This window comes from Amblyomma americanum, chromosome 3 (genome assembly GCF_052857255.1).
Source record: "Amblyomma americanum isolate KBUSLIRL-KWMA chromosome 3, ASM5285725v1, whole genome shotgun sequence".
Taxonomy (NCBI): Eukaryota; Metazoa; Arthropoda; class Arachnida; order Ixodida; family Ixodidae; genus Amblyomma; species Amblyomma americanum.
Genome location: NC_135499.1, coordinates 199416886 through 199441954, shown reverse-complemented (window position 1 = coordinate 199441954; position 25069 = coordinate 199416886). Strand labels below are relative to the sequence as shown.

Here is a 25069-nt window from a genome sequence, read left to right as displayed (position 1 = left end):
CAACGGACTCCCGCTACAACGAAGTCAGCGGTAAGGGAAAAAAAAAGTTACAGACGATCAATGCGCTCCATTGCGGTGGCATAGCCAACAATTCTGGACAAAAGCATTTTTGAACGAGAAAGAGTTTCTGAACGCTTTTTTTTTCATATATTGTAAGGTTTGACTATAACGATGAATATATCCGCAGGTCTCCCGTCGGCAGGCTTGCAATTTTCGCCATTAAGGTTTTTGCTATCGTCAAAAGCATTCCCCATTGGTTTTCAATGGCAGTCTTCACAGCTCGAGGCGAGCGATGGAAACACTATAAACGAAAGATTTTGCTACACATTGGAAGAATTGACCATTATCTTCAATATCTCCATAAAATAGCTTACAGTTTTCAAATAATCAAAATTTTTGTCCAAGAATGTCGGACATGAGAGTGCCCCTGCCACTGCCTCTCCTACACAGCTGCAGCCACTAGACGACCCGTTTGCTTTCACCATGGGTTTGTGGTATCGAGAGGCTTCTAAAGAAGCCTTAGTGGTAGGTGGGTGAAGGACTTTGCAGAGTGGAGGTTGATATGTGGGTGGTAGGTGCACGATCGTACGTGGGACCTGCACCTTCTGGGCACGGAGGGTGCATGGAAGGTGGCGGCTTCACACGCTAATGCCTGACACTTTTTGTGGTCGCATTGAAGAAATTTTGATGCTGCACGCACAAAGCTAGCCCAGTTGAGTGCCAAGTGATCATTCGCTGCATTGAATGTTTCACATTCGCGCGCACTATCGCCGCTGTGAAGAGGCTGTCGGCTCTACGCGCCTATATACAGTGGGTGCGTGCATGCGGGAGGTGCGGGGTTCGATCCTCACTGTTGCCAGGTGCCCAACGGCAATACAATAGGTACGAGCTTTTTCCCTTGACCTGTTGCTCGGGTTCTTTAGGGTGAAGTGCTTGGGAAATGGGCATTTGACCCCACCTTGAGTAGACGAAAATATTTTGCGCCATGGCGCTCTTTGCCCATAGGTGCCCTTGCGCCATAAAAATTCATCATCACCGTAAGTGAACATTCTCCCTCCCCCACTTCCCCTGTCCCAAAAATAGGCCGTCATCCCAGCCCCATTTAAATAAAGAATTATGCTCACATGCACACCCCAGGATATTACGGTCCTGTTCCATAATTAATTCGCAATGAAGTGTCCTCACGTGACACTTCACGAGTACAGCTCGTAATAATAATAATAATAATTGGTGGGGAAAGGAAACGGCGCAGTATCTGTCTCATATATCGTTGGACACCTGAACCGCGCCGTAAGGGAAGGGATAAAGGAGGGAGTGATAGAAGAAATGAAGAAGAGGTGCCGTAGTGGAGGGCTCCAGAATAATTTCGACCACCTGGGGATCTTCAACGTGCACTGACATCACACAGCACACGGGCGCCTTGGCGTTTTTCCTCCATAAAAACGCAGCCGCCGCGGTCGGGTTCGAACCCGGGAACTCCGGATCAGTAGTCGAGCGCCCTAACCACTGAGCCACCGCGGCGGGGCTCAGCTCGTACATAGTCCAAGGATTCAAGATTTGTGGTCAAAACGAAGAAAAGGTAGAGACCCCCACTGCACAGTCCGCAGCTTCAAAGACATTTGCTCACCTCTCACACATATAAGCGTTTTCATTTTCCCTTACATCGATCCGCAAGCTAAACGAGCAGTCAGATAAGGCTCTCCCTCGTTTGCCGACAGACACGATTCTCCTTCCTTTTCCGTTCAAGTGCGGGGCACAGCGTATATGTAAATGACTGATGATGAGAATGAGCAGGTCTACAAACGGGAGTCGAGCTTGGCGTGTTCAGGAACATCGTTACGCCCCCAGAGTTGAAAATATCAATGAAAACTAGCCCCAGTGCAAAACACATTAGGCGCAGGGCACCTCGCTGTAGAATACGCTTAGCGTGCAGCCGCGCCATTGCAGAAACCGCCATTGGGGCCAGAGCACGATTCGTGTCGTGACTCGGGGCAGCTTTAGGAGCACTCGTTGTCCTTTTGTAAACTTCTTGTTCTCTAAACGATCGAAGAAAGACATTGCGCGGTGCTTCCCCGACGGACCACCGACCGTTCGAAAGAAAGGGCGGACGATGCCGTTATGCGCGAGACACAATGTGAATTCCCACAATACGCGAATGCCCACAATACGCGAATTCCCACAATACGCGACAAACGCGACGAGAGGCGCGCCACGTGCGGAGGCACGGCGAAACGAGAGAGAATCGCGAATCAAAAAAAAAAAAATGGCGGTTGTTTAGCTCTGGTTAAACCTGGAGTGACGCGATAGCTACAGCTAGCCGAGTGGAACCTGGTCACGTGACGAGCCACGTGATCAGCCACGGCAGCACGCCGCTGGCAGCTGCTCCGCACCACGTGGACAGCGTGGCGGCGCCGCCACGCTGAAGGCTCGAAATGCTACCGTAATGTAGCTATCGCTACAAAAGGCAGAACGTAGCGAGGGAGCAAGTATTCGTTAAATCGAACTTCCGCTTTATACGAACTGGCGCGTTTGTCCCGTCAACATGACGCGTATGGAGAGGAGCACGATCTGGTAATGCGAGCTCTGCAGAACTGTAAGCATGGAAACTTGGCCGAGTTGCGCAAAGGTACATAATTGAGTGGAACAGCGCGAACGGACGAAATATATAGAAAGAACGAGTCAGTGCTCGTCATTGCTGTTTCCTCGTTCTTTTTATCTTTCGACCGTTCCACACAATTATGCACTCTGCACAAATCGAACAAAGTTTTTCGACCGGACTTCCGGTGCGAATAATGTAAATTCGACTGAGGAATTTTATTTTCCGTCCTTTTTGAGGTATCTGAAAACATACCGCCAGGCCTGGACGGATTTATAAAAGGGCGAGCACACCGGCCCTTCGCCTAGCTCCCCGCCCCGGGAGAGTAATATTACACAGGAAAACCATGCTGACCCCATTTTTCAGACGAAAAAATGTCCCCAAAGAAATGCGCGGTGCAAATGGCACCGCTGCTCGCAACCGCCTCCTTCAAGAGTGACCCATAAATGCGCCCCTGCATATCGCTTGCATCAAAGCCGCAGTACTATGGGATTCTTCAAAGTGTGCTCAGCTGTGTAACCAGAAACATCCGCTGCTTCAAACTTACTCCTTTTCAAGAAACCGCTCCTACGCAGTATATATATGCTCGAAAATGGATTCGTTCCGAAAGCGCGAAGATACCTGATCAGGTGATACCTGATACCTAATTTAATATCTGCTGCGGGCCCTTGAACCCAAGATATTAAACTTATTTTTGGAATACGGCGGAGTGCTCGGCTTAAAAGCACTCTGGCACGGGTCGTCCGGTATTGCACTGCCTCCGGGATCGGCCCGGGGCATATTAGCGCGCGCCTTTTCTTTCTATCTTTGCTCTGCTATCCTTTATCCCTCCCACTTTCAGCACGCGGCAGCGAGCGTGGGCTCGGCTTGAGCCAGTAGGCAGGCCCGTGCACTTTCCTGCTCTTTCTTCCTGTCAACAACAGCAAGCAGCAGCGAAGGCGCGAACAAGCAGTTAGCCTGGCTCCGCCGATCCAACTGAAAGATGTGATGAGAAGGGGTAAAAGTAAAGGGGGGGTAAAGAAGCTTTATTCTTCCTTCCAATTAATTTTGCTCGTTTTCTGACGCTCCGTGCAATCAAATCGAAACAGGGCCTGACTGGTTCTCACGGTCGATAAGTACTCTGACTTGCCAGCTCAGATTACTATTATAAGGAATCACCTCAACACACAGCTCGCATTTCACTTCCTGCAGAAATTTCGCATCTGCAATCAACTTATTCCTTTCCCAGTTTTTTATTATTATTATTATTATTATCTTCCCCTTTTGCCGCTCGATAAGCGCTGGTCGGGAAAAGGAGAAACGTATTTCATTGTTAGAGGCAACAATAGGCCCGTTTCTGCCTAACACTCCTGCCGTTCAGCGGTCGCTTCGTTGGGATAGTACTAACGGACGGTAAGCCTTCCGCGAATATGTCGCGTAGCAAGTACTACGCAAGATGATAGACGTTTTCCTTCACGCGTCATTAGGCACGAACGAAGGCCACAAGACTACTGCTGGAATGACCCAGGCCAGAAATAGAAAGCTTTCGCACCGTGGTACGATAAATACAGTACGGAAAATTGGCTAGGCAAGCGTGGCAACGGTAGCAACACGTTACCGTATTGGCCGCACGAATGTGCTAAAACGCTCCATTAACCGGCTGACAGTCCTGCCCGACACGCCAAGCATAAACCACTAAATGTTTAAGCGCCAAGAATAACCATATCCGCACATGTTCTTTTCACACATTAAGTTCAGGAACAGACAACCCATTTCCAAGGAAGAGCGATATCGCACCTTATTAATTTATCCGCGCTCCCTGGTAGATAAATACAGGGGGCATATCATTGAGTTATAACGAAACTTTCGCTGCGCACTGACAAAGCCGTTATCGGATAAGCGGGACAAACATTACCGAGGTCAGAGCCAACGTCAATAAGGCTTATCTCGCATTGGGCCTACCGCGCGTCAAGCGCCAACAAATCAGGCTCAACGGAGCTAAACCTCGCTCCTTGTCGTACGCCTAATAAATGTGAATTTAGCGAAACGCGGTCGGTTAATTCCGCAAGAATGGCGCTAAAACAAGCATCACCCAAGCCCGTCCACATCTTCTGCCGGGGACGTCCGGGTCGCCCCGCGACGCTTTCATGCTCTAAGTGGACAAGTGCAGGGCGACGTACACCCGCAGTCGAAAGTTTATGGAGCGCGTTCCATAAACTTTTAACGGCGGCTGTACACGAGAGGCATTATTATTTATTAATTATTATTAATTGGTTTTGGGGGGAAAGGAAATGGCGCAGTATCTGTCTCATATATCTTTGGACACCTGAACCGCGCCGTAAGGGAAGGGATAAAGGAAGGAGTGAAAGAAGAAAGAAAGAGAGAGGTGCCGTAGTGGAGGGCTCCGGAATAATTTCGACCACCTGGGGATCTTTAACGTGCACCTACATCGCACAGCACACGGGCGCCTTAGCGTTTTTCCTCCATAAAAACGCAGCCGCCGCGGTCGGGTTCGAACCCGGGAACTCCGGATCAGTAGTCGAGCGCCCTAACCACTGAGCCACCGCGGCGGGTCCGAGAGGCATCGCCTCGAACGTTTTCACGACAGCTTGGCACTGCGTCTGACCTCGGCACGTATGTGTATCAAAACGAAAACAAGTTTCACAAAACTGCGCACACAGCCTTTCCAACGAAGCCTCAGAATTAGAGTGCGTTGGGTACAGCAACAACAGCAGTAACAGCAGCTTCATTATGGCCGCCATTCGAATGCCGGCTGTTGGAAAGTGGGTCGGCCGCGAGGCTGCCCGCGCTCGGAGCGTGGCAGTGAGCCTACTAGGGGCAGCTGTTGGGTGACGAAGCTGGTACGTGACGGAGAGCGGAATCGTCAACAGCGACAGCTCACCATGCGTCGCTGCGGACGAGTAGTACAGTCGGCGACTCAGAGTTCGCGAGAAATGGCAAATGAGTGGGTGACACTTGTCACGAGTACGATATGCACGCGGAAGGCGAGTCATCGAATGCTACCCGCTGGGAGCTCATGCATGCATTTATATCCTGCTTCTGGCCGCAGCTGCCAACGGGGTGCGAACAGGTAGGGCCGAAATGTTAGATGGTCCTCTAAAGAGAGGGCAGGAATGTAACTAAACGAAAATGCTTGGCATATAATATGATCCTGCGCAGCAGTGCAAGATGGGCGCTACCATCTTTCATCTGCAGCCCATCTTGGCCGCAGCGTTGCGCCTAGACTCCACCGATGATCGCTCGACAACAGATCCCACTAACCGCCGCTTGCATTCGCCTGCAACACATGCCCCATTGTGCGTGTTTTCAGAAAACGAGAGAGAGAGAGAAAGTATCGGCGAGAGAGAATGGAACAGAGTGTTGCAGGGAAGTCATACCTCGTGGTCGGACGTGTGATCACCACAGTGGGTCTGGAGGATGAGGAGCCCGGGAGCAGGGGCTCACCGCTGCCGGGGTCTTCCCTCATGACGAAATAATCCATTGCTGCCGAGGCAGGCACTCACAGCGATCACGAGCCTCGCAGTAATTCCTCCTTCGGCAAAACGTCCGCGTGCCTCACCTCTCGGGGGTGATGGCAGGCCGGCTGTATTGGCACGGCAAGCGAAGACTATCGCGACTATAGCGCCACGCCAGCAGGCTTCAAAGAACACGAGGTACGGCCGGTCCGGGTTTGTGTATCAACTTGGGGGATGGACGTGGGCACTGCTGATTCAACGTGTGCGAGTGAGACGCTGCGTTCTCACGGTGCGCGTGCCTTCTCCGGGTCTCGCCACCCCTGCGACGGCGATAAACCACACGTGACCCGGTCGCGAAGGCTGCAGGACGTGTCCCTCTGCGGGGGCTTCCCGCTGCCTCGACACAACGGCAATCGGACGCTGCGGCGCTCACGTTTCAACTGGGTCGGGGCACGGCGTCACACAGACGTGCCCTCCAGTGGTGCAGAGCACTGCGCAGAGACCGGGCGGCAAGACAAGGAGGCCTCCTCGCTAACCCCCTCTCTTTCGAGGAGTGCGTTCAACTGGGCGCGCAGCGGGGTCCGGTCGCCGGAGACCCGACGTGTGGTCGGCGGTTTCGGTGGTGGGTCGGCAGGACCACCAGTGTTCCCGAAGCGTCGCTGCTCCTCTTGTTCTCCGAGACGCGGCAGCAGACCGTGGTGCGGCGAGGTGGCGTCCCTCCGCTTTCGGGTGCAGCACTGCCAGAGGACGCGGGTGACGTCGGCTCACGTGTGCTTCTCGCAGCGGCTTCCGAGCACGGCCAAGCCGGCGCATATCACTCCGGACCCGTCCTGTTCACGCCCAAGGTGTGTGCGCGGAAGCGCAGCGAGCCGCCGATATGAATGATGGAAAAGTCGCCCGGCGCGCGCTGTTCAGTGTACGGTGTGCCGACACACTTTCACCACGCACTTGTCACGCACTTTCGACGGGCGCTGGCGACGGCAATCGCGCCAAAAATGTGCGCGCCAAATTCACACGCACGCGCTGTCGAACTAGGGGCGAGGCTAGAAGAGCAGCAAAGCGAAGCGCGGAGTTCGATCACCGACACGGGAAGGCCTTCGCCAGTCGAGTCGACGGTCGTTGCTTCCAGTAGGCAACAGGCTTCGCTCCTCCAACGACTACCGAGCCGGACGGACCACGCGGGTGTACTGTCGTCGCACGAGCAGCGCCTCGCTACCGTTGCTGCCTCGTTTCAGAGCGCACCGGCGTCGCACAGCTCGGGCACGCGCGCTTCAACGCCACGCCAGCAGCGCGCGGCACAGCAGCTTGCAGCCTTCGCGACTCTAGCCGCGGAACCAGAGTTCAGACAGAGCGAGGCGAAGCAACAACCACGCGTTCGGTTCGGCAAGGCCGGCGAATGCAGGCGCGCCAACGGTGATGTGTTCACGACGCCGAACTGTGGCGGCCGTCGTCCGGGGTCCTGACTTCTGGTTTCCCCGCAAGTCGTCGTCCTCCCACGAAGAAGAGGGGTTCTCCTGCCGGTCCTCCTTTCGGGTGCGTGCGCAAAATCGGCACGAAAGAGGGGAGCCCTCTTCTCCGCCTACAGAGCTGCCGCGCGCGCGTCTGGCGGCGCTAGACTTGGCCGTCGCTGGTGGAGGCTCTCGCCGCCGCGACCCGCTCCGCCGGCTGGGCGGCCGCCGCCCCTCCTCCTCCTCCTAATCTCTCCCCCTCCTCTCCTCCTTCCAGGCCGATGATGTTGCCGGGGCTGCAGCCGCCGGCGCCGCCGCGGCAGCGCGATCGGATCACCTCCTCGCCACGCAGCTCCGGCGGCAGCAGCAGGTCGCATCGAGCGGAATCCGACGGCCGTTTCGTATGAAAGCGCAGGGGAAGGAAGGAAAGAAGGAAAAAAGCGCGAAAAACGAGACGTCGCGGAAGTTGGGCAGCGCTTTTATTTGCCCCTGCCTCCATCTTGCTCACTGCCCTAACCGCTGCATCTTCCTTTCTTTGTTTCTTTCTTTTTCATTATAGTGAGTGGCTTTTTGAACAAGTGGCGGCACTTGGCGCTGGGCCCCTCTTCCTTTCTCGAAGTCGTACCCTCTGCTCCGGCCGCCATCGGACAACTATCGGGCCGCTGCTGCGCGGAGATGGAATTAAATCTCGTCAGACGGCATCGGAAAGCTGCGAAGTGGTGGCGCCGGAGGGGGTGAGAGGTCGTGGGGGGTGGCCCCGCTCGACGGTGCTCCGAAGAATATATACGCGCACGACGTGACGCAACTGGCTCCGCAGCAGTGGAGAGAGAAGAAGGGAAGAGGCGAAATCGGAATCTGCACACCCGTGCAAATGAAAAGACGCTGTCGCCGTGGGAAGAAGAGCGATACACGGCCGGAGTGAGACGCGATCACACAGGTTCGGGTTTCACGCGGAGAAAGACGAGAGGGCCGCTCTTTCGTTCCTCGGCGTAGCACCCCCGCCGACGGTGCACAGATAGCGGACTCACGCACGCTTCCACGCTTCTCCCCCTACAACCGCTCACCCTCGCTTGTGCAGAAGTTCCTTGGCTTCTGAGACGCATTTAGGGCTGTCTATATCTCTCTGAATTTGTTTAGCATCTGACTAGTAGGCGGCTGTAGTGTCCGGTCAACTACCGCCGCGCCTTAGCGTATCTCGCAAGAGGGCATCTCTTTCGCAAGCCCAGCGTGGACGTTAGCCGCCCATTCATACGCTCGGGCGTCCATTCACTCATTTCGGCCTTGCCTTCTCGCTTGCTAGCATCGTCCCGCTCAAACATCGATGCGTCGATAGCCTCCCCATTTCCATGTCCCTAATCCCCTTCTTCCTTTAACTTAGGCCTTCGTGTCAGCCCCATTTTAATAGTCCACTCACTCACTCTCCTCTCCACTCGCTGTCACTATGCAGGGGAAATTTGTGAACGGCGCCTAACGGAAACCAGTTTCCAACGAGGCCTTATAAACATCCGCTATCATTGCTGCTGCTGCTGCTGCTGCTGCTGATGATGATGATGATGATGACGTTTGCCTACTACAGTCACATAAGGTTATCCAAACTACGCCAAGCTTTCTGAATTAGGCAGCGCGACAAACATGGGAGCATAAAGCGAGGCGCGTAGAAGCATTTGAGTGTGCGTACCCTCCGGTCTTTTTAGTTTGTCACCAAATGGCATACCGACTATACTAAACCATGAACCAATACACGCCGCTAATTTAAAGCACATATAAAATAATTTGCCAGAACCTACATAAGTGAGCCAGGGATTATCGTTCACCTTATCGTCCACCTGTCACCCATGTGGCTACAAAGGAAAGATGTCTTTTTCAAAAGCTTCGCAGTTGAAAAAAAAAAATGTGTGCTGGTCCGGGGATCGAACCCGAGACCGCTACCTAACCAGGCCAGTCGCTCTGCCAACCAAGCTAGCCATAGCCAACGTTGGCCATAGCGGCTTATTGATTAGTGCGAATGGATTAGATGGCAAATCGACACGAAAACCCGGCGTCACACAGAGTGGCGGCGTTACAGAACTCATCAGAGGCGAGAAAATAGGAAATGTTAACCAGTACTAGTCAATACTAGTACTTACAACTGCACTAACTACAGATGAATAGAATTAGAACTCGAATGGAACTGAAATAGAAATGGAGCGCTTTCGCATTACTCGCACGTAAGTTGCTTCCCCGGTAATTTTTTTTTCTTAAACATGGTATTTATTACAGTGAAATATGCTCTATGCTCTAATTACAAAGTCCTTAGAAAACACAAAGCTAACCAGAGCGGCTAGAAGACGGTAGAGCGAGACCGAATTGATCAACAACAATTGAGTACGACACTGCACTAATGCACAAGTGAAGTAGCACGGGTGATATGCGGTGACAGCGCCATAACTGCTAACGCCCACCACCAGGCGGCCTTTCGCAACGTGGGACAGTCGCATAAACGTGTATATTTGCGCGGTGACCGGGGGCCCAGTGGATTAATATAGCGCACTGCGGTAGAGCGTGCATACCGTAGATTCTCGCACCTACCAGGGCACGCTGCCAAATGCACTCAGCGTGTGACTCATTCCATGCACATAAGGCACGTGGGTGGCAATCAACAGCGGATTCCTCGGCTTCGTGCAACGCTTGGTAGCATCCCACGGATCCCCTTAGACAGGAAGAGCAGACCGCTTATTTCGCTATCTCGCTGGATGGAGCATGGGCTATTGGGTTCTCCTTACAAAAATTCAATAGACAGTCTATGACTGTCTATGGAGCGTGTACTGAAAATTTTATACGCGCCTGTTCCTGATAGAGTACAAAAAGTCCCAGGCCCCATTGCAGTGGCAACAAAATGAAAAAAAAAATAAAGAAGAAAAAGACAGTACGTTGAGGCTCCGGCACACTGAGTGTCCAAAATTATAATCCGCAGTCTTTCACTGCGCCGTCTCAAGGTGCACCCTTGAAACTTGACGTCGCCGCACCAATACCCGGCCGATGTCAGAGACGAAATTCGATGACTGGTCGAGAGAGGTCACGTGACCTGGTGATGTCATCACAACCTGCCCACCTTGGCAGGCGCAAGGACAGTATCGTGAAAATGAAGTATGCCATATGCCACTGCAGCGATCACAAAGCCATTCTAGTGGCATGGCGAAAACAGGCTGAAGCGAGACCCTTGGATGGATATATGGTCGTCCAACATGCATGTAGCCGTCGAGGAAGACTACACTGAAGATATTGATGTAGACGAATTAAGTGCATAATCTGAGTAAATAATGTCAAACTAATGCGCACAAAGTGCGTGCAATTGATGTAAATGAAGCGAGAACATTCAACAGTTCAGACCTGCGGCTGCAGCTCACGAGTCCGAATAACGGCCAGTGAATGTCGCTCCAATGCAAAAAAACCGGCGCAGAAACACCAAACGCAGATGCAAATTTAATCACAGGCTTATAATTGTAATGCTATCGCATTTTCTCACAAGAGTGCTTATGAATTTTTGATCGCATTCAAAATGAACCTGTTACGCGTGTTCACATACGGTAGATTCTCTTACGAAAAAAAAAAGAGAGAGTAAAGAAAACAAACAGGACAGACGACCGGCAACCAACACCCGAGACAGATGGGCCCCTTCGTTGCCCTTGTTTTTTTCTGCGCCATTTTACTGTATTGACCACAACAGACCGCCTAGCCCAAATCAATGTTTCCATCAGAAATGGTTCGTTCCTTGTTGACGACAGCGCAAGCGATCGATTGACCAACTGAATAAACGCACAGACGTCTCTTGAAGACGGAAACAGCACCCTTTAGGACTACTTCTTCATGCCCCCTCAAAGTGCGGCCAAATGTATCTGCACGTCTGCATGCAAGATTCCCCCCCCCCCCCCCCCCCTCCAGCGCATACAAGAGTCAGGTTCGAATCCGTTGGTTCTGTGCCTCAATGCGCTGTTGGCGTCAAGCGTTGGTGGCATGCAGTAGCGGTACAGGGTGATGCTAACGCTAAGACTCTCTAAAACTGTTGCTAAAACTCTCTAAAACGGTTGCGTGCAGCGGAGAACTAGCTATATGTACTGTTGCTATGGGCTCAGTGCGCCCTTGCGCGCAAGTATACAGTGACGCCCTCTTTCGAAACGGCGTTGGCAAACAGTCGCGCGAAATTCACCGCATTTCACAGGCTCACACGTGACAGCAGATATCCCGTCAGACAGGCTGTCCACATTTTCCACGAAACTCCTTCTCTCGGAACGTGTAAGTCGGTCCCGCATATTGTGATGAGAGAGAGGGGAAAAAAAGCTGTGTATCGCCCAGGAATGGAATCCTCCTGAGCCGCGCTCAAACGTACGGCTGTTGCTAAAACAGGCGGCACTTTACGCAAAAAACCGCACGCAAGAATCGGGTGCGTCTAGAAAAACACGTGGCGACCATATATCTGATCTGCTTTTCTCACCCCTACTATACACCCGATTTCCAGGTTCAGCGTTTATTGTCCTCATTTCTGTTAATCTTTACTGTTACTATTATTCCCCAGTCTTCTCTCCTTCAACCTTTACTTCCCTGTCTCCCTCATACTAAAATCTTTGCATTTTCATTAGAGCTCTCTCCCTCCCACTTCCCTTATTTCCCCGGTGCGCAGCCAATGGTGTTGGTGCAAAGAAGACCAGAAAATTGTGGAAATGGGGAAGAGAGGGGCGTAAAACGTCTGTGCGTGCGCGGACTCCATGCCACGGCTTCTGTCAATGCATTCATCTCCATGTACGCTGAGAGTGCCGACTGTTAAGCGCAACGGGTGGCATCCCTTATAGGTAATCGTCGCCCTCTGACATATTACACTAGCCGCAGTTCCATGAATGCGACAGAAGTCGACTCCAAGTCGACTCCAGTTTGAGGGAAAGAGGAGGTTTTGCGAAGAAAGGGCCCGACTCGTCCTTTACTCTCTTCCTCGACGTTTTCGCACTTTCCCTCAAAAAGTGGGCTGGTGTCGACTTCTGTCGCATTCGTGTAAACGCAGCTACTGTCCCGTTGATGCTAGAAGTTTGCCGATACCAATACAGATTGCACACATTTCCACTCAGCGACTGGGAACAAAAAAAAATAAACTCACAGGACGGTTATGACTGTGTAACGCAACATTCAGTGATAGCTACTTAGGCGTTTAGTTAGGGGGGGGGGGGGGGTATTTTGAAGTAGAAAAGATACAGTGACCTCTTATCGCACTGGTGCAGTGGTCAGGTGATGCACCCCTGGACTGGCAGGCGGCTGTTCCAAACAGAGCCACCCGTAGGCTTATGCGACACAGGCTGACATATAATGTGAGTGCGCCGGCGCCTAACAGCTATCGCTGTAAACACACACACACACACACACACACACACACACACACACACACACACACACACACACACACACACACACACACACACACACACACACACACACACACACACACACACACACACACACACACACACACACACACACACACACACACACACACACACACACACACACACACACACACACACACACACACACACACACACACACATATTCAGGACGGTTTCACCGCATGCGATCGTCCGAATTTCGTAGCTGCATATATCCACAGACACGAGCAGCTGCCCCCGTAATAGACTTCAACAGACCGTCTGCACACAGTCCAAAGGCAGTCTGAGGACTTTGCATCGAAATTTTTATCAGGGGCACTTCCTTAGATCGAAGCGGCGCCTATTAAATGAGGGCGAGGTGAGACGATTCGTGCGCTAAGGGAAACGCGACGAGCTGGCAACTACACGGAGATAATCGACGGGCTATCGCCATCACTGAGGGGTGGCGCAATTTAACTCCTGCGCGGTTATAAAGGTATAGAAGATTTCAGCGCGCAGGGCGCGCGGCCTGTGGCGAAAGCGCGATGCAGCGGACGGAAAATGCCCGCGCATAACAATCGCACGTAAGTCATATAAATTCAGGGCAGGTTAGCAACAAGTGGGGCAGCCGCATCCACCGATCAGGGAATCCAGTCTGACTAGTCGGCGGAGGCGCGCGGCGACTTGCAAGAGCGAGGCACCCACAAAGCCGCGACACGCGTGCCAAGAAAGGCGCACTGCACTTCCCTGGCCTTCTTTTCTTGCATGCACTGCAGGCACCGAGTCGACGCTTTTACGACAAGCAAATCGTTTTAACTGTCAGACGCTTAAGCAGAACAGGCGCCTCCGGGCTAGAGCTGCTAGCTGCTCGACAATGGGAAAAGCTCTGCAGAAAAGAGAAGCCAGGTATATGCTGCCGCAGCGGTAAATAAAAAAAAAACACAAGAAGTGTTCTTCGACATTGTTATTGCGCTACTCAAGGTTTACACAGACAAGAACGACACATACAGAGAGGGCGCAAACTATCAACTGATTTTATTGCGTGGGAAATTCGTTTTATATGAACTGTTAATATGAAAAGACACAAAAACAAGTAGCTTCATGGAGGTGAGTTGTCTAATCTTCTGCTGACAGGTATGCATAGAGGACGGAGTCTTTTAACTTCCTCAAAAAGTTTATCTCTCGCTTCGTCAGCGCTACCGACGGGTCGCTTACGCAAGTGCCTTCCTTCTCAGACGTCATGCAAAATGCTTCATATCATTTTATCTTGGGATCGCAAGATGACAGTGGTGCTATCAAGCAATGGCTTGCAGTTTTTGCACTTGGAGCAATGCGCCGCCAGATTACCCGACGCGGGAGTCAAGCCGCATAACCTGCGATGCTCCCGGAGCCGTTCATTCAGGCATCGTCCCGTCTGGCCGACATATGCCCAGCCACATGATAACGGTATCTTGTACACGACTCCGGAGTTACATGCCACAAACTTGGTCGCGTGCTTGACCCCACACGTGCTCTCACTACTCCTTGGCTGTGGGTTGTTCACTTTAGCACACAAAATTCTCAATTTGTTTGGCGCAAAAAAACAAAACTGCCACATTATGCCTTTCTTTGTGCAACTTGCTTAAGCCTATGCGAGACGGCATGTACATAAGGCGATACAACCGGCCTCTTATTTTTGTCCCGTTCTTTTTTGTCCTTTTGTTTCCCTTTCACGACTCTCTTCAGAACACTATCAGCCACTGATACGAGCATCTGTGTGGGATAGCCCGCTGCTTTCAGGCGTTAAGCTTGCAAGTTGATGCTGTCACTAATTTTGTGATGACAGGACTTTTTCACTGCCTGAGTGAAAAAAGACATCGCAATTCCGCAATTCACAAGAAGTGGTCACAGACAAAATATACATAGCGTCGAATGTACCAGCAGTTACAGCACGTCATGACCAAATAGTACGACTCTGCATCTGCAGCATTGCTGCTTGCTTAATCAGGTGTTTCAGGGAAGTTCATCGCTAATTTGCAAAAATAGGTTCTTTCAGGTAAACAGATGCTTTTTACGGCATTGTAATACCAGTGTGATGTAACAAAGATGTGAATCATGTTGACTGTCGGGCTTCCCCCGAAACAACTAGTATTCTGCCCACAGCTCGTTCAGGCACGCACAGACACGCTATATATAACTCTCTATCGACCAGCTGAAAAATATCTATCTATAGATGAGGTCAAGCCCTAGAAAAGGAGTATATAGGAAGAAAGAAAGTTTATCGGCCGCGTTTATCTGTTTACTTTTGCCACTAAGAAATGAAAACAAAAAACGAAACACAAAGATGAAGTCAGTAAAAAGACCAGTCAGCGTCGCATAATTCATAGAGAAATTTTTCTGAGCAGAGACGACGGTAAGGGGGCATTTTAGCAGATATATATATATATATATATATATATATATATATATATATATATATATAGAGAGAGAGAGAGAGAGAGAGAGAGAGAGAGAGAGAGAGAGAGAATGGCAGGGAGGTGGTCAGAGGAAGATTCGGACCTAAATAGAAAGGAGGAGAGAGAAGGATTAAGTATAGGTAAATAAATGTGGCCAGATTGCACAGCTTCGCCCGCAAGATGGTTTCCCGCGATACCCCGGTGTGTCCCAAGCCAGAGCTCTTTGATATTGTGATCTAAGAGCTGATCAGAGCTCTTTGATGTTGCCAGTTGCGAAACTTCCCATAGGGTTGATGTATCAATAAACGGCGGTATGACGAAGCCAAAATTCGGTTGTGTACGGATTGCCGCGCCGCTCACGGTGATTAATATAAACTGAGTTCAAGTTGCAAGCTTCGAGATTATTGATAAACGCCCGCCTGCCAGCAGAATCAATGAAACAGACGCATAACAAAAATCGATACATATAACAGCTCTACAGGTAAATTAAGAAATAAAAGAAGCAAAAAAGAAAAAGCCTCTCAGAAGCCCATGACGACATAAGCACGGCCGCCTCGATCACGCGACCCACCACGGTGGCTCAGTGGTTAGGGCGCTCGACTACTGATCCGGAGTTCCCGGGTTCGAACCCGACCGCGGCGGCTGCGTTTTTATGGAGGCAAAACGCTAAGGCGCCCGTGTGCTGTGCGATGTCAGTGCACGTTAAAGATCCCCAGGTGGTCGAAATTATTCCGGAGCCCTCCACTACGGCACCTCCTTCTTCCTTTCCTCTTTCACTTCCTCCCTTATCCCTTCCCTTACGGCGCGGTTCAGGTGTCCAACGATATATGAGACAGATACTGCGCCATTTCGTTTCCCCAAAAAACCAATTATTATTTATTCGATCACGCGCGCGCAACCCCGCTCCCCTGCCGCGCGCGCCGATCCAGGTGGCCGTGACAAAAGGCAACAGCTTTTATTTGCCACTGCCAGATGGCGCCACCATCCGTAAGCCCTGAAAGTGGCTACGGAAGCACGCCACTTTTTGAAGCGGAGTTTCGCAACTGGTGTGATTTAAAAGCTCTGCACCCTGCCACTGGTAAACTATTACCGTGTCCTCTGATGATGACATTGAATGATGGCAGAGCGCCTTGTAGGTCTTGGAAGAGAGAGCTTAGGGTCAAGGAATTTGACAAAGGAGAGGCTGTGCGCGGTAGCACGCCGGTATAAGGATGCGAGAGAGGTTCCAGACGCGGTCCGTTATGTACGACCGCTGCCTCATCTGCGGCGACGAAAGCCGGCGGCCGCACGGTCGAGGAACGAGCTATCGCGCCCGGACAAAGAGGCAAGGAGAGCACTGCCACAGACATGCTGGCTGCATGGCTCCCACCGTCGACAGATGCGGAGTAGCAAACTTACAGGCGCGTATATGTGCCGCTTCTGCTGGCAAGAACGAGTTCGCAGGCGCGGTCCCGGCCCAATTTCGATGGCGGAATGCAAGAAGGCATCAAAGCCCCGTGCGATGTAAGTTAAAGAACCTCAGGTGTCGATATTAATCCGCAGCCGTACACTACGGCGTCTTTTATGGTTCAACATCCAATAATCCAATGGGAGGGGTCACCGCACCCATCGACACAGATAGGAGGATGACATTTCTCGGCTTCCGTGGAAACAGACTTGATGGAAGGAGGGAACTTGATTTACGCGAAGAGCCGCATTTCAGATAGGAAAGGAGGCAGCTTCAGGGAGGCCAGCCACAACCCGGATGCGCCACTGAATTGGATCGACTACTTCCGGATTTCGAAGAGACAATTAGAGCCGTCGAGTGCCTTAATTTTGCACAGATATGAACGAAGGATGCTGCTCCGAATAAAGATGTGAACTGCTCAAAAAAAAAAGATCACCTTTGAAGAAAGGTTCGTACAGAGAAGCCTTAAAGGGTTGGACGTCAGCGCGCACGCGATGTGCTGAATAAACGATTATGAAGCACGCAAGATGAAAACGACGAGCGAAAAAAAAAAACACCGATAAGTGTAAAGTGATAGAAAGAGCAATAACGAAAAGCCGCAAAAGGCGAACAGGATTCCGGGTCAAGTGCAGTGCAAGTCTCCGTAACAAAGAAATGCTCGCCGGGAAAAAACACTGCACTTGATGCCTGCTTCTGAGGCTGTTCTGCGAATGCCCTATGCCGAGTAGCAATATTAACCTACTTTTTGACCTCCAGCAGAAATCTTGCTGCCCAAACGCGAGCAATGGAGAGAAAGAGACTCGAAACTGAGATAAAACCACCTAAAGAACAGAAACAAAAGCAAATGGTGGAGCAAGCATCGTGTGAAACCCGCCCTTTCGAATAGACGAGAACAGGGAGCGGGAACGAGCGCGCTTTGTTATTGAGAGGGCGAATAAACCACGCAAGCGACCGTTGAACCTGCACAGCTCCCTAGCTGTTCCTGGAGCTCCGAAGAAACAGCGAGAACCGCGCGGGCAGCAAAAGCGAGGTCACTTGGCGCGGTCACCTCGCGCCGCCGAGACCTTCACCTCGAGGCCGACGCTTCGCAGTGCACTGCCTCGAAGCCCTTTTCGCACCGCGCCAGATGGCGCAAACGCACCAGAGGCCGGCGACCACCGTCACCAACACCACAAGCAACACAACAGGCGCCGCCCGCCAAGCAGTGTCACAATCGCCGGACCGATTTCTCCTCGGGTTTTGCTTAAAGCAGCGAAGGAGTCGGAGGAGAGGGGGAGAGAATAAAGGGGAGGGAGAGGCACTGCAGCGACCACGCGCGAACAAACGACGCTGCTCCCCGGTCGGTCAGCGATGCTTTGCTTTCGCGGCACCTCAGACCGAGACGACACGAAATCACAAAGACGAGCCGCGGGGTGAACGCTCGGAGTAGGGGCGCCAGGCGGCCAATATACTAGTATACACCGAGCGCACAGCGGCAGAAAAGCAGAACGCGCTCGCTAGCTAGCTGGCTGGCTGGCTGGCTAGCAGCCTTAACTTACATCTGCTCCGTTTAACCGCGGGGGAACCACGGCGGGCCTCGGGAGGGCGATCGATCGTCGAAAACGGAGTCGTGCGCCTTTCTTTCTCTTCGCCGTCCCTCAACGCGGGTTTAACGAGGACGCGCCCAGCGCTGACGCGACAAAATAACAATATCGGGGGGAGGGAGGGGGAGGGGGGGGAGCAGAGAAAAAAAAATAAAAGAAAGATAGGCGGTACCAGTAAGGTCAAAGCATACTCGCTGACGCAAAGCTGCGCGAAGCTCCAGAGGTATAAAATAAAAGGGGAACGCCGAGGGAACAGGGACAAGGTCACTCTGACCCTTAACCAAGGCCGCGGGGATTGCCTGTCTCCGCGGGCGCCAGACCGATCCCTTTCGGCGCATGCAGCGACCTCCGGCTTGCTTGCATGCTTTGTTTCCTCCTTCACGGCTAATTAAAAAAAAAGGAACAAATAAAGATTTTGAACTCATTACAAGACTCGGTGCTAGTTAACGAAGCAGGGTTTTTTTTCTTCTTTCGATTGTCTATCGAACTATATTTAAGCGCGTAGCTGACCTCTATGAACCGCCAGTGGAGCGCACTTGTCTGGCGCGTCTTCGCAACACGGGAGCCGGAACGAGGAATACACTAGTTGGCGCATTTTTTTTTTGTTTTCGGAACGGCGCGTGTTCCTTATGAGTCCTGGCAGTGAAAAACATGCTTAGTCTTTTCCTTGCACTTTCTTACAGTATTTGCTATATTTTCTAATTTTTGCGCTTGTCCGTGTTTCTTTCTTGTGTTCACCTGCGTGGCGCTTCTTCTTTCCGCAACAACAAAAAAATACATAATCTTGTCCGGTCAAGTTTCTTCCCACAGTAGAGCAATATAACGTGCTCATTTCTCGATCTTTTAAACGTGTACAAGAAGCCAGCGAAAACAGAATGAAAAAAAGAAAAGAAACCGAAGCCAACGCGACGCAGTTTCGCAAACTATCGCATTTAGTGGCAGAAGTGGATTTACAACGTATCCAAACAGAAGCAACCGCTACGTGTCCGGCCATCATGTATGCGAAGAATTTTACGTATGCAGGCCTTTATGAAAGATACCTTTGGTAGAGCCTGGCCGACAGGCCTACAGAACAATATGCACCGCGGAACGACCATGCCGTCAGATACATGCTTCTTTGAAGCGCCGACGGTCAGGCCAGTTTCACATGCTGCGACTGGACCGAAAATATCCGGTGTAGTCGGTGAGGCCGCAGTGCGATTTTCGGCCACTGCTTTCACATGCGACACCGACACAACGAATTCGGTCAGAGGAACAGGCAAGGTTCCTTGATGTTTGCATAGGCAACCCATTATTAAACGCGACAGAAACATCACAGAATGTGTTGATGCTTTTATGACCAGCGTATTTTTAGATTCAAGGCATTATTCCGTATGTCTTGATTAGAATAAACAGTTTTGCTTCCACCACGGTAACAGTTCCCACGTGACCGCACGTCGCACGCCGTCTCGGCGCTTCCCAATGGTCAGTCGCAGGGCGAACACACCGACGCTGCGACTGAATTCCATCCGGACGGAACTCGATCGCAAGCCGTCTGCGACTAGACCGACGGCCCTCCCCAGTCGCAGACCAACAGAATTCGCAGTGTCGCAGGCGAAAATCGCATGCATGTGAAACGAGCCTCAGACGGTCGCCGTGTGGATTCGTGCCACTGACTCGGTGCAGCTAATCGCAATTTGCCAGTTCGCCGAAAATTGCAAAATGATAGTTGTTACTTATTCGAAATCAATTGCAACTTCGACGTAAGCGCCGTGCCCCGGAGAGCTCCGTGATTCTATAGCCAGTGTTAAATGCTGACCGCCTGTGCCTGCGCTTCTGAGTATTTACATCACGAGTGTCGTTACAGGGATGTACACCATCGCACAACACCCTCTAGATGGAAGCCCGGCATAAAACGGTTTGCGGCACTCGAAGCAGCATTTCAATCCCTGATGTACGATTAAAGTCGAATAATTGTGACGCTCGCAGCTGCTTCCCTGATCGTTCAGAACGGAAAGCTCAATTTTCGCCGAGAAACTCGCAACTGCAGAATGTGTACACCAGAGCGGCCGAAACCGTGACGTAAAGCGTGACGTCATGAAATCGCGCGCCATGACGGGGAAGATCCCATGAGGCGGCGACGATCGACAGTGGCCCTTTCTTCCTCCGTTTTGACGCGTCTCAAAGCGACAGCGTTAGAGCGGAGGAAAAGCCGCGCGCGTTGTCACACTAATTCAGGATTGGTCGATAGGGATGTGACGTCACACGTTTAACTGTGGAATGAAAATGATTAAATCTTGAGTTAAACAGTGACTATGAGGCGGTAGCATGACTGAAATGTAATTATGGCATGCAAGAAAATAAAATAAATTAGTTACACTGAAATGAAAATTCAAGTAATCAGTAGGGAATCCACTCATTGCCCGTGGGTTGCGAGTCACTCAACTCCTAAACCATTGGGGCGCGTTCGTTCGACTTGGTTAAAAGAAGGCCTTGTGTGTCTTGAGTATCACGAGGTTCAGCATGTCTACTGATGCATGCTAATGATTTTGTGCAATTAGAAAGATGTACTAATTATGAAAAAAAGTAGCTAATAACCATCAACGCTGTCGTGTCAAATCCTTAAGACAGAACATCCCCCTAATTTTCGTGCTCATCACTCACGCACCGCTTATCTGATGTTCATTAAAGTCGCGCAGAGAAGGATGGTGAGTCCCCACTCTAGAACAGTGTTGTCGCCGCAAGTACTTGAAGGTAATGTATATTTTCACACTCTAAAATAAACAAAAATGAAGAAAACATGTTTCCGTTAAAATTAAATGATTGGTATTCTTGAGAGGAAATAAGCTATCGATCTATGCTTCCTTCCTTCACATTGGAGTGTGCGGTGTGAGTAAAAAGCGGCACCTGAGAACATCTGCGACTCGTTCGCAGGGGCACGCCAAGAAAAAAAGAAGCCTTTCCACAGGACTGCGGAGCAAGAAACAGAGCGAGGCATAATCCAAAAACCGACACGTTCAGGTCAGCGGAGGTCGTGTGCTCCACATGCTGGTCACATGCCGGATCGGTTTCCCCATCGGCAGCAAAATACTGCGCCAGTCGGTCTCCAATGCGCTCAGACTACCAGGTCCGGTTTCCGCTCCCACATTTCCCCTACACTGTTTCTCTCCAAACTTATAGAGCAAAAGAAACAACAGAAACGCTGACGAAAACGACGAATGCTGCAGTTACGTATGGTTAACAAGGAGTGTGACGAACGTAGTCACGCACGCGCTATCCTCACTTGGGGAGAAGGCCCGCGAACCCACAAGCCACAACACAAAGGGCTTCGGAAGTCCAGGTTTGGAACACAGTAAACATGCCGTCGCCGGCAATCCAGGCAGGAAAAGAGATAAAAAAGAGGAAACGTGGCATAAGTGATAAAAGAGACCACCGCAGTACCAGCGCTCATAGCGCAGCGTGATGTGCGTAGTTTTCCAGGCGCCGACGTCACGACAGCGCCTTTGTGCCGTCACTCCGCCGCCTTCTCGTCATCGCGGAAAAAGACAAACGAGTTCGTCTCCAAGAGCGAGAGAGAGAGAAAAAAGAAGAGGGAACTCGCCCTGCGGAGACTACGGTGGCGCCGCGTCGGCCAGCTTTCAGTCAGCCGAGCCGGCAGAGCTTCCCGCTCGGCGCAACAGATGTCGCGCGTCGCGGAGACTCCGCGGAGAGGGCGTTACATGGAGGTGGAGGAGACGGATGGGGGTTTTAAAGGCCACCGCAGAGAAGGCTCGACCCTCGTCGCGTATATTACAGATCGGATTAAACGAAGACCGACGCATGCTCCTCGGCCACATGCCAACAGAAAAAGAGAAAGAAAGATAGGGTGGGAGAGGGGGGGGGGGAGGGTCTTTCGCTTAGGCGACATCACGTCAATGCTCAGTAATGGGCGCATCTTGAGTCGTGTCGACATTACACGCCCAGCTTTTGAAACTAGACCTATGAAATTGCCCATTAGCGAAAACGTTCGATGATGATGATGTCGTGGTCATACCCTTTAGAACGGGTTGATATCCGATAAGAAAGAGAGTCTGACCAAGATAAGAACAAAAAGTAAAAAAAAAACGAAGGGAAACAATGCGGCAACAGAGTCCGTGCTCGGAGTCGTACAATTTCCCGTACTGCCACCTGTCACGCAGTGCTGCAACTAATTGGAAGCGTCCTTTCAAATGTGTAATTCAACCTTTTAACTATACACTTTTAACTACGTGCGAGAGGCTGTGAATGGCATATAATTTGTACGCGAAATTCAATACTCCTAGTTGCCGGAGATCACTGTTGTGATTTGGCGATCCCACCGCTGCCACCAATGTTGTGACTTTGAGGCGGTCCCGTGGCGCTCGCCACCCGTTTTGTGACAGAGCGTCGCCAGCTCTCAAGTCGGTAGCGAAGACTCCGAGTCAGGCGTCGGTGAGAATAACAAAAGGGATTTTATACACTATGTACAGGTCATTATACAGGACAAGATCGGCTCGGGGGCCGAGAGCTAACAGCAAACGCGACTGTTCTCGCACGGCGACGTCCGGCGAGGCTCCAACCCGTCACACATCTCACTCCCCTCGTGAGCGGCACTCGGCTCACGGTGGGTCGGCCTCTCTGTAGGTCGGGCTCAGTGGATCGGAGGTGCTTTCCAGGCGGCAGCGTTGGGGCTTATAAGCCCCGAGAAACGGTTGTCACTCAAACGGTCCAATACAAAGCCAGCACTTGACGGCCGTCCGTGAGGTCAAACCAGCGACCGCGCTGGCCACCCGCTTCAAGTTTGCCGCGCGCGGTAACTTCCAGGGGGAAAGGGGAACCGCGCTTTGCTGCACGTTTGGACATGTCGCTCGCCGATGCTTCTCCATACGGCGCTGCTGCCCAGCGGCGCAGCATCTTAGCTTGTCAAGGGAGCGTTAGGGCGCTGTTGACTTGCGGCGCAGCACCGGGCTTGTCCAAGGGCGTTCGCAGGAGAAATTTTTCAGCCTGTAGATTTGGAATCCGGGCTGGTTGTTCGGGCACAACATCACCACGACTGCTTTGGGCATTTATGATTGAGATTGAAAACAACCGTTTCATTGCACTGTAAAAACATACGAGCATATATATACGCTGTGGCGTTGCAGGAGAATTTTTGAACACGTCAATCGTTCTGTTTCCTAGAGTTTGCTGTACTTCTGCCCGATTCGGAGGAAAACATATCAGTTGATAAAGTGATATAGAAGTTATTACGTTCCCGAAAGGTACTGTCTGCTCGTCTCCAGGCCAATACAGAGTTGTTCCCCCGTAACACACGCCTAAAAACGCATACTCCTATAAGGGCTTAGCAATTTCAAATCCTCCGCACGAGACCGATTAACCCGTTAACTTCCCAATGAAGGGTGCCGGAGAATAAGCCATCAACAATTTCTAATGACGGCCTAGACCTATCAGCAGCCTTTCTTAATGAAAACTCCCTCATCACGTCGAGGATTAACAAAACGAGATATTAAACGCAGATGCCTGGGCCGCCCCATTTGGCCCAAACTCGGAAGCTCTCGATGAACGCGCGGGCGATCACAGCAACGCGTTTGGGCGAAAGCGATTTTCAGCCGCCTGCCGGAAAACTGGTCGCCGCCATTGAGGATTTGTAGCGCGTGGAGGGTTATATATAGTGCGCGTCCATCACATTGATATACGCCACGAAAATACGGCGATGGGGCAACTTGCGGCCATAAACGGAAACCTAATCATCCTTCGGAAGCGTTGAGCGGCCAGGTTCGCTCAATACTTTTCTGCCAACAATTGCAATGTGGAAACAGTAGCTTTGTAAACAAACTAGTGTGGCCCTTCGCAAGGAGTTAATGTGTCAAGAATGATCTACAATAGGAAAATACCTCTGATTTAGATATCAGCCAATGGTATGGTATGGTATGGTGTGGTATGGTACGGTACGGCGTGGTACGGAATGGTACGGTACGGCGTGGTACGGTACGGAATGGTATGGTACGGTGTGGTATGGCATGGTATGGTATGGTATGGTACGGTGTGGTATGGTATGTTATCTTATGGTATGAGCTACGGATTAATTTTGACCACTTGGGATACTTTAGCGAGTGGCTACAACGCACAGCATAGGGGCACATTTTCATTTTGCCTCCATCTAAATGATGCCACCGCGGCCGAGAATATATTTACAAAAAGAGAAAAGGAAATGCTATTGAGTTTCCTCGCAAATCTGATGTCACTTAAGACCCAGACGTTTCTGTAGCACGCCATCGCACCGCTTGCCAATATCTCATACTTCTTTCCTTTGGCATAAAGCCCACTCCTAAAGGAGCTTGGTGCTACTCGGTATATATTTACTTAATTTTTTTCTCTCTGCATGTATTTGGCACTTGGCGCAAGTTTCACAATAACGGCTCCCTTATCGGGCTTTATATAAAAGTTCGAAAGCGGGGTTTTTAACAGATTAAAGATTATAAAATGAATAACTTCAACTTCCGCGAATTTCGCAAAGCAAACGCGCTGAAATTCATTTCACCGCCCTTAGATACGCATTTCGCTTTTCCCATCTCATGTGCTGATGGCACAAGCGCACGTTCCCGCTCACGTCTATGATTTTTGAAAAGGAAGGTTACTCCCGTAAATGCCGTTTTTCCGCGCTCTCGCAAACATTTTTAGAGTTCACGATGACACTAATTCGTGCGTTTGTGCGTAGCAGTAAACACGTGACTTGCGGAAA

The 25069-nt window shown here is 51.1% G+C and overlaps 1 protein-coding gene across 25 annotated transcripts in view; it reads right to left on the bottom strand.

Moving 5' to 3' along the window:
* Ndae1 (Na[+]-driven anion exchanger 1) overlaps nucleotides 1-25069 on the bottom strand; it is a 217230-nt gene that overhangs the window by 110272 nt on the left and 81889 nt on the right. For 8 of the 25 annotated variants that reach the window (XR_013313431.1, XR_013313432.1, XM_077659595.1 and 5 more), the window contains exon 1: nucleotides 5974-6145. The exons of the other annotated variants lie outside the window; for them this stretch is intronic. Coding sequence is in view for 6 of the 8 variants with exons in the window: in XM_077659595.1 (XP_077515721.1) it covers nucleotides 5974-6077 (104 nt within the window). In the remaining 2 variants the exon portion in view is untranslated. Of the gene's footprint in view, nucleotides 1-5973; nucleotides 6146-25069 lie in introns of those variants that run through there. 25 annotated transcript variants of the gene reach the window in all.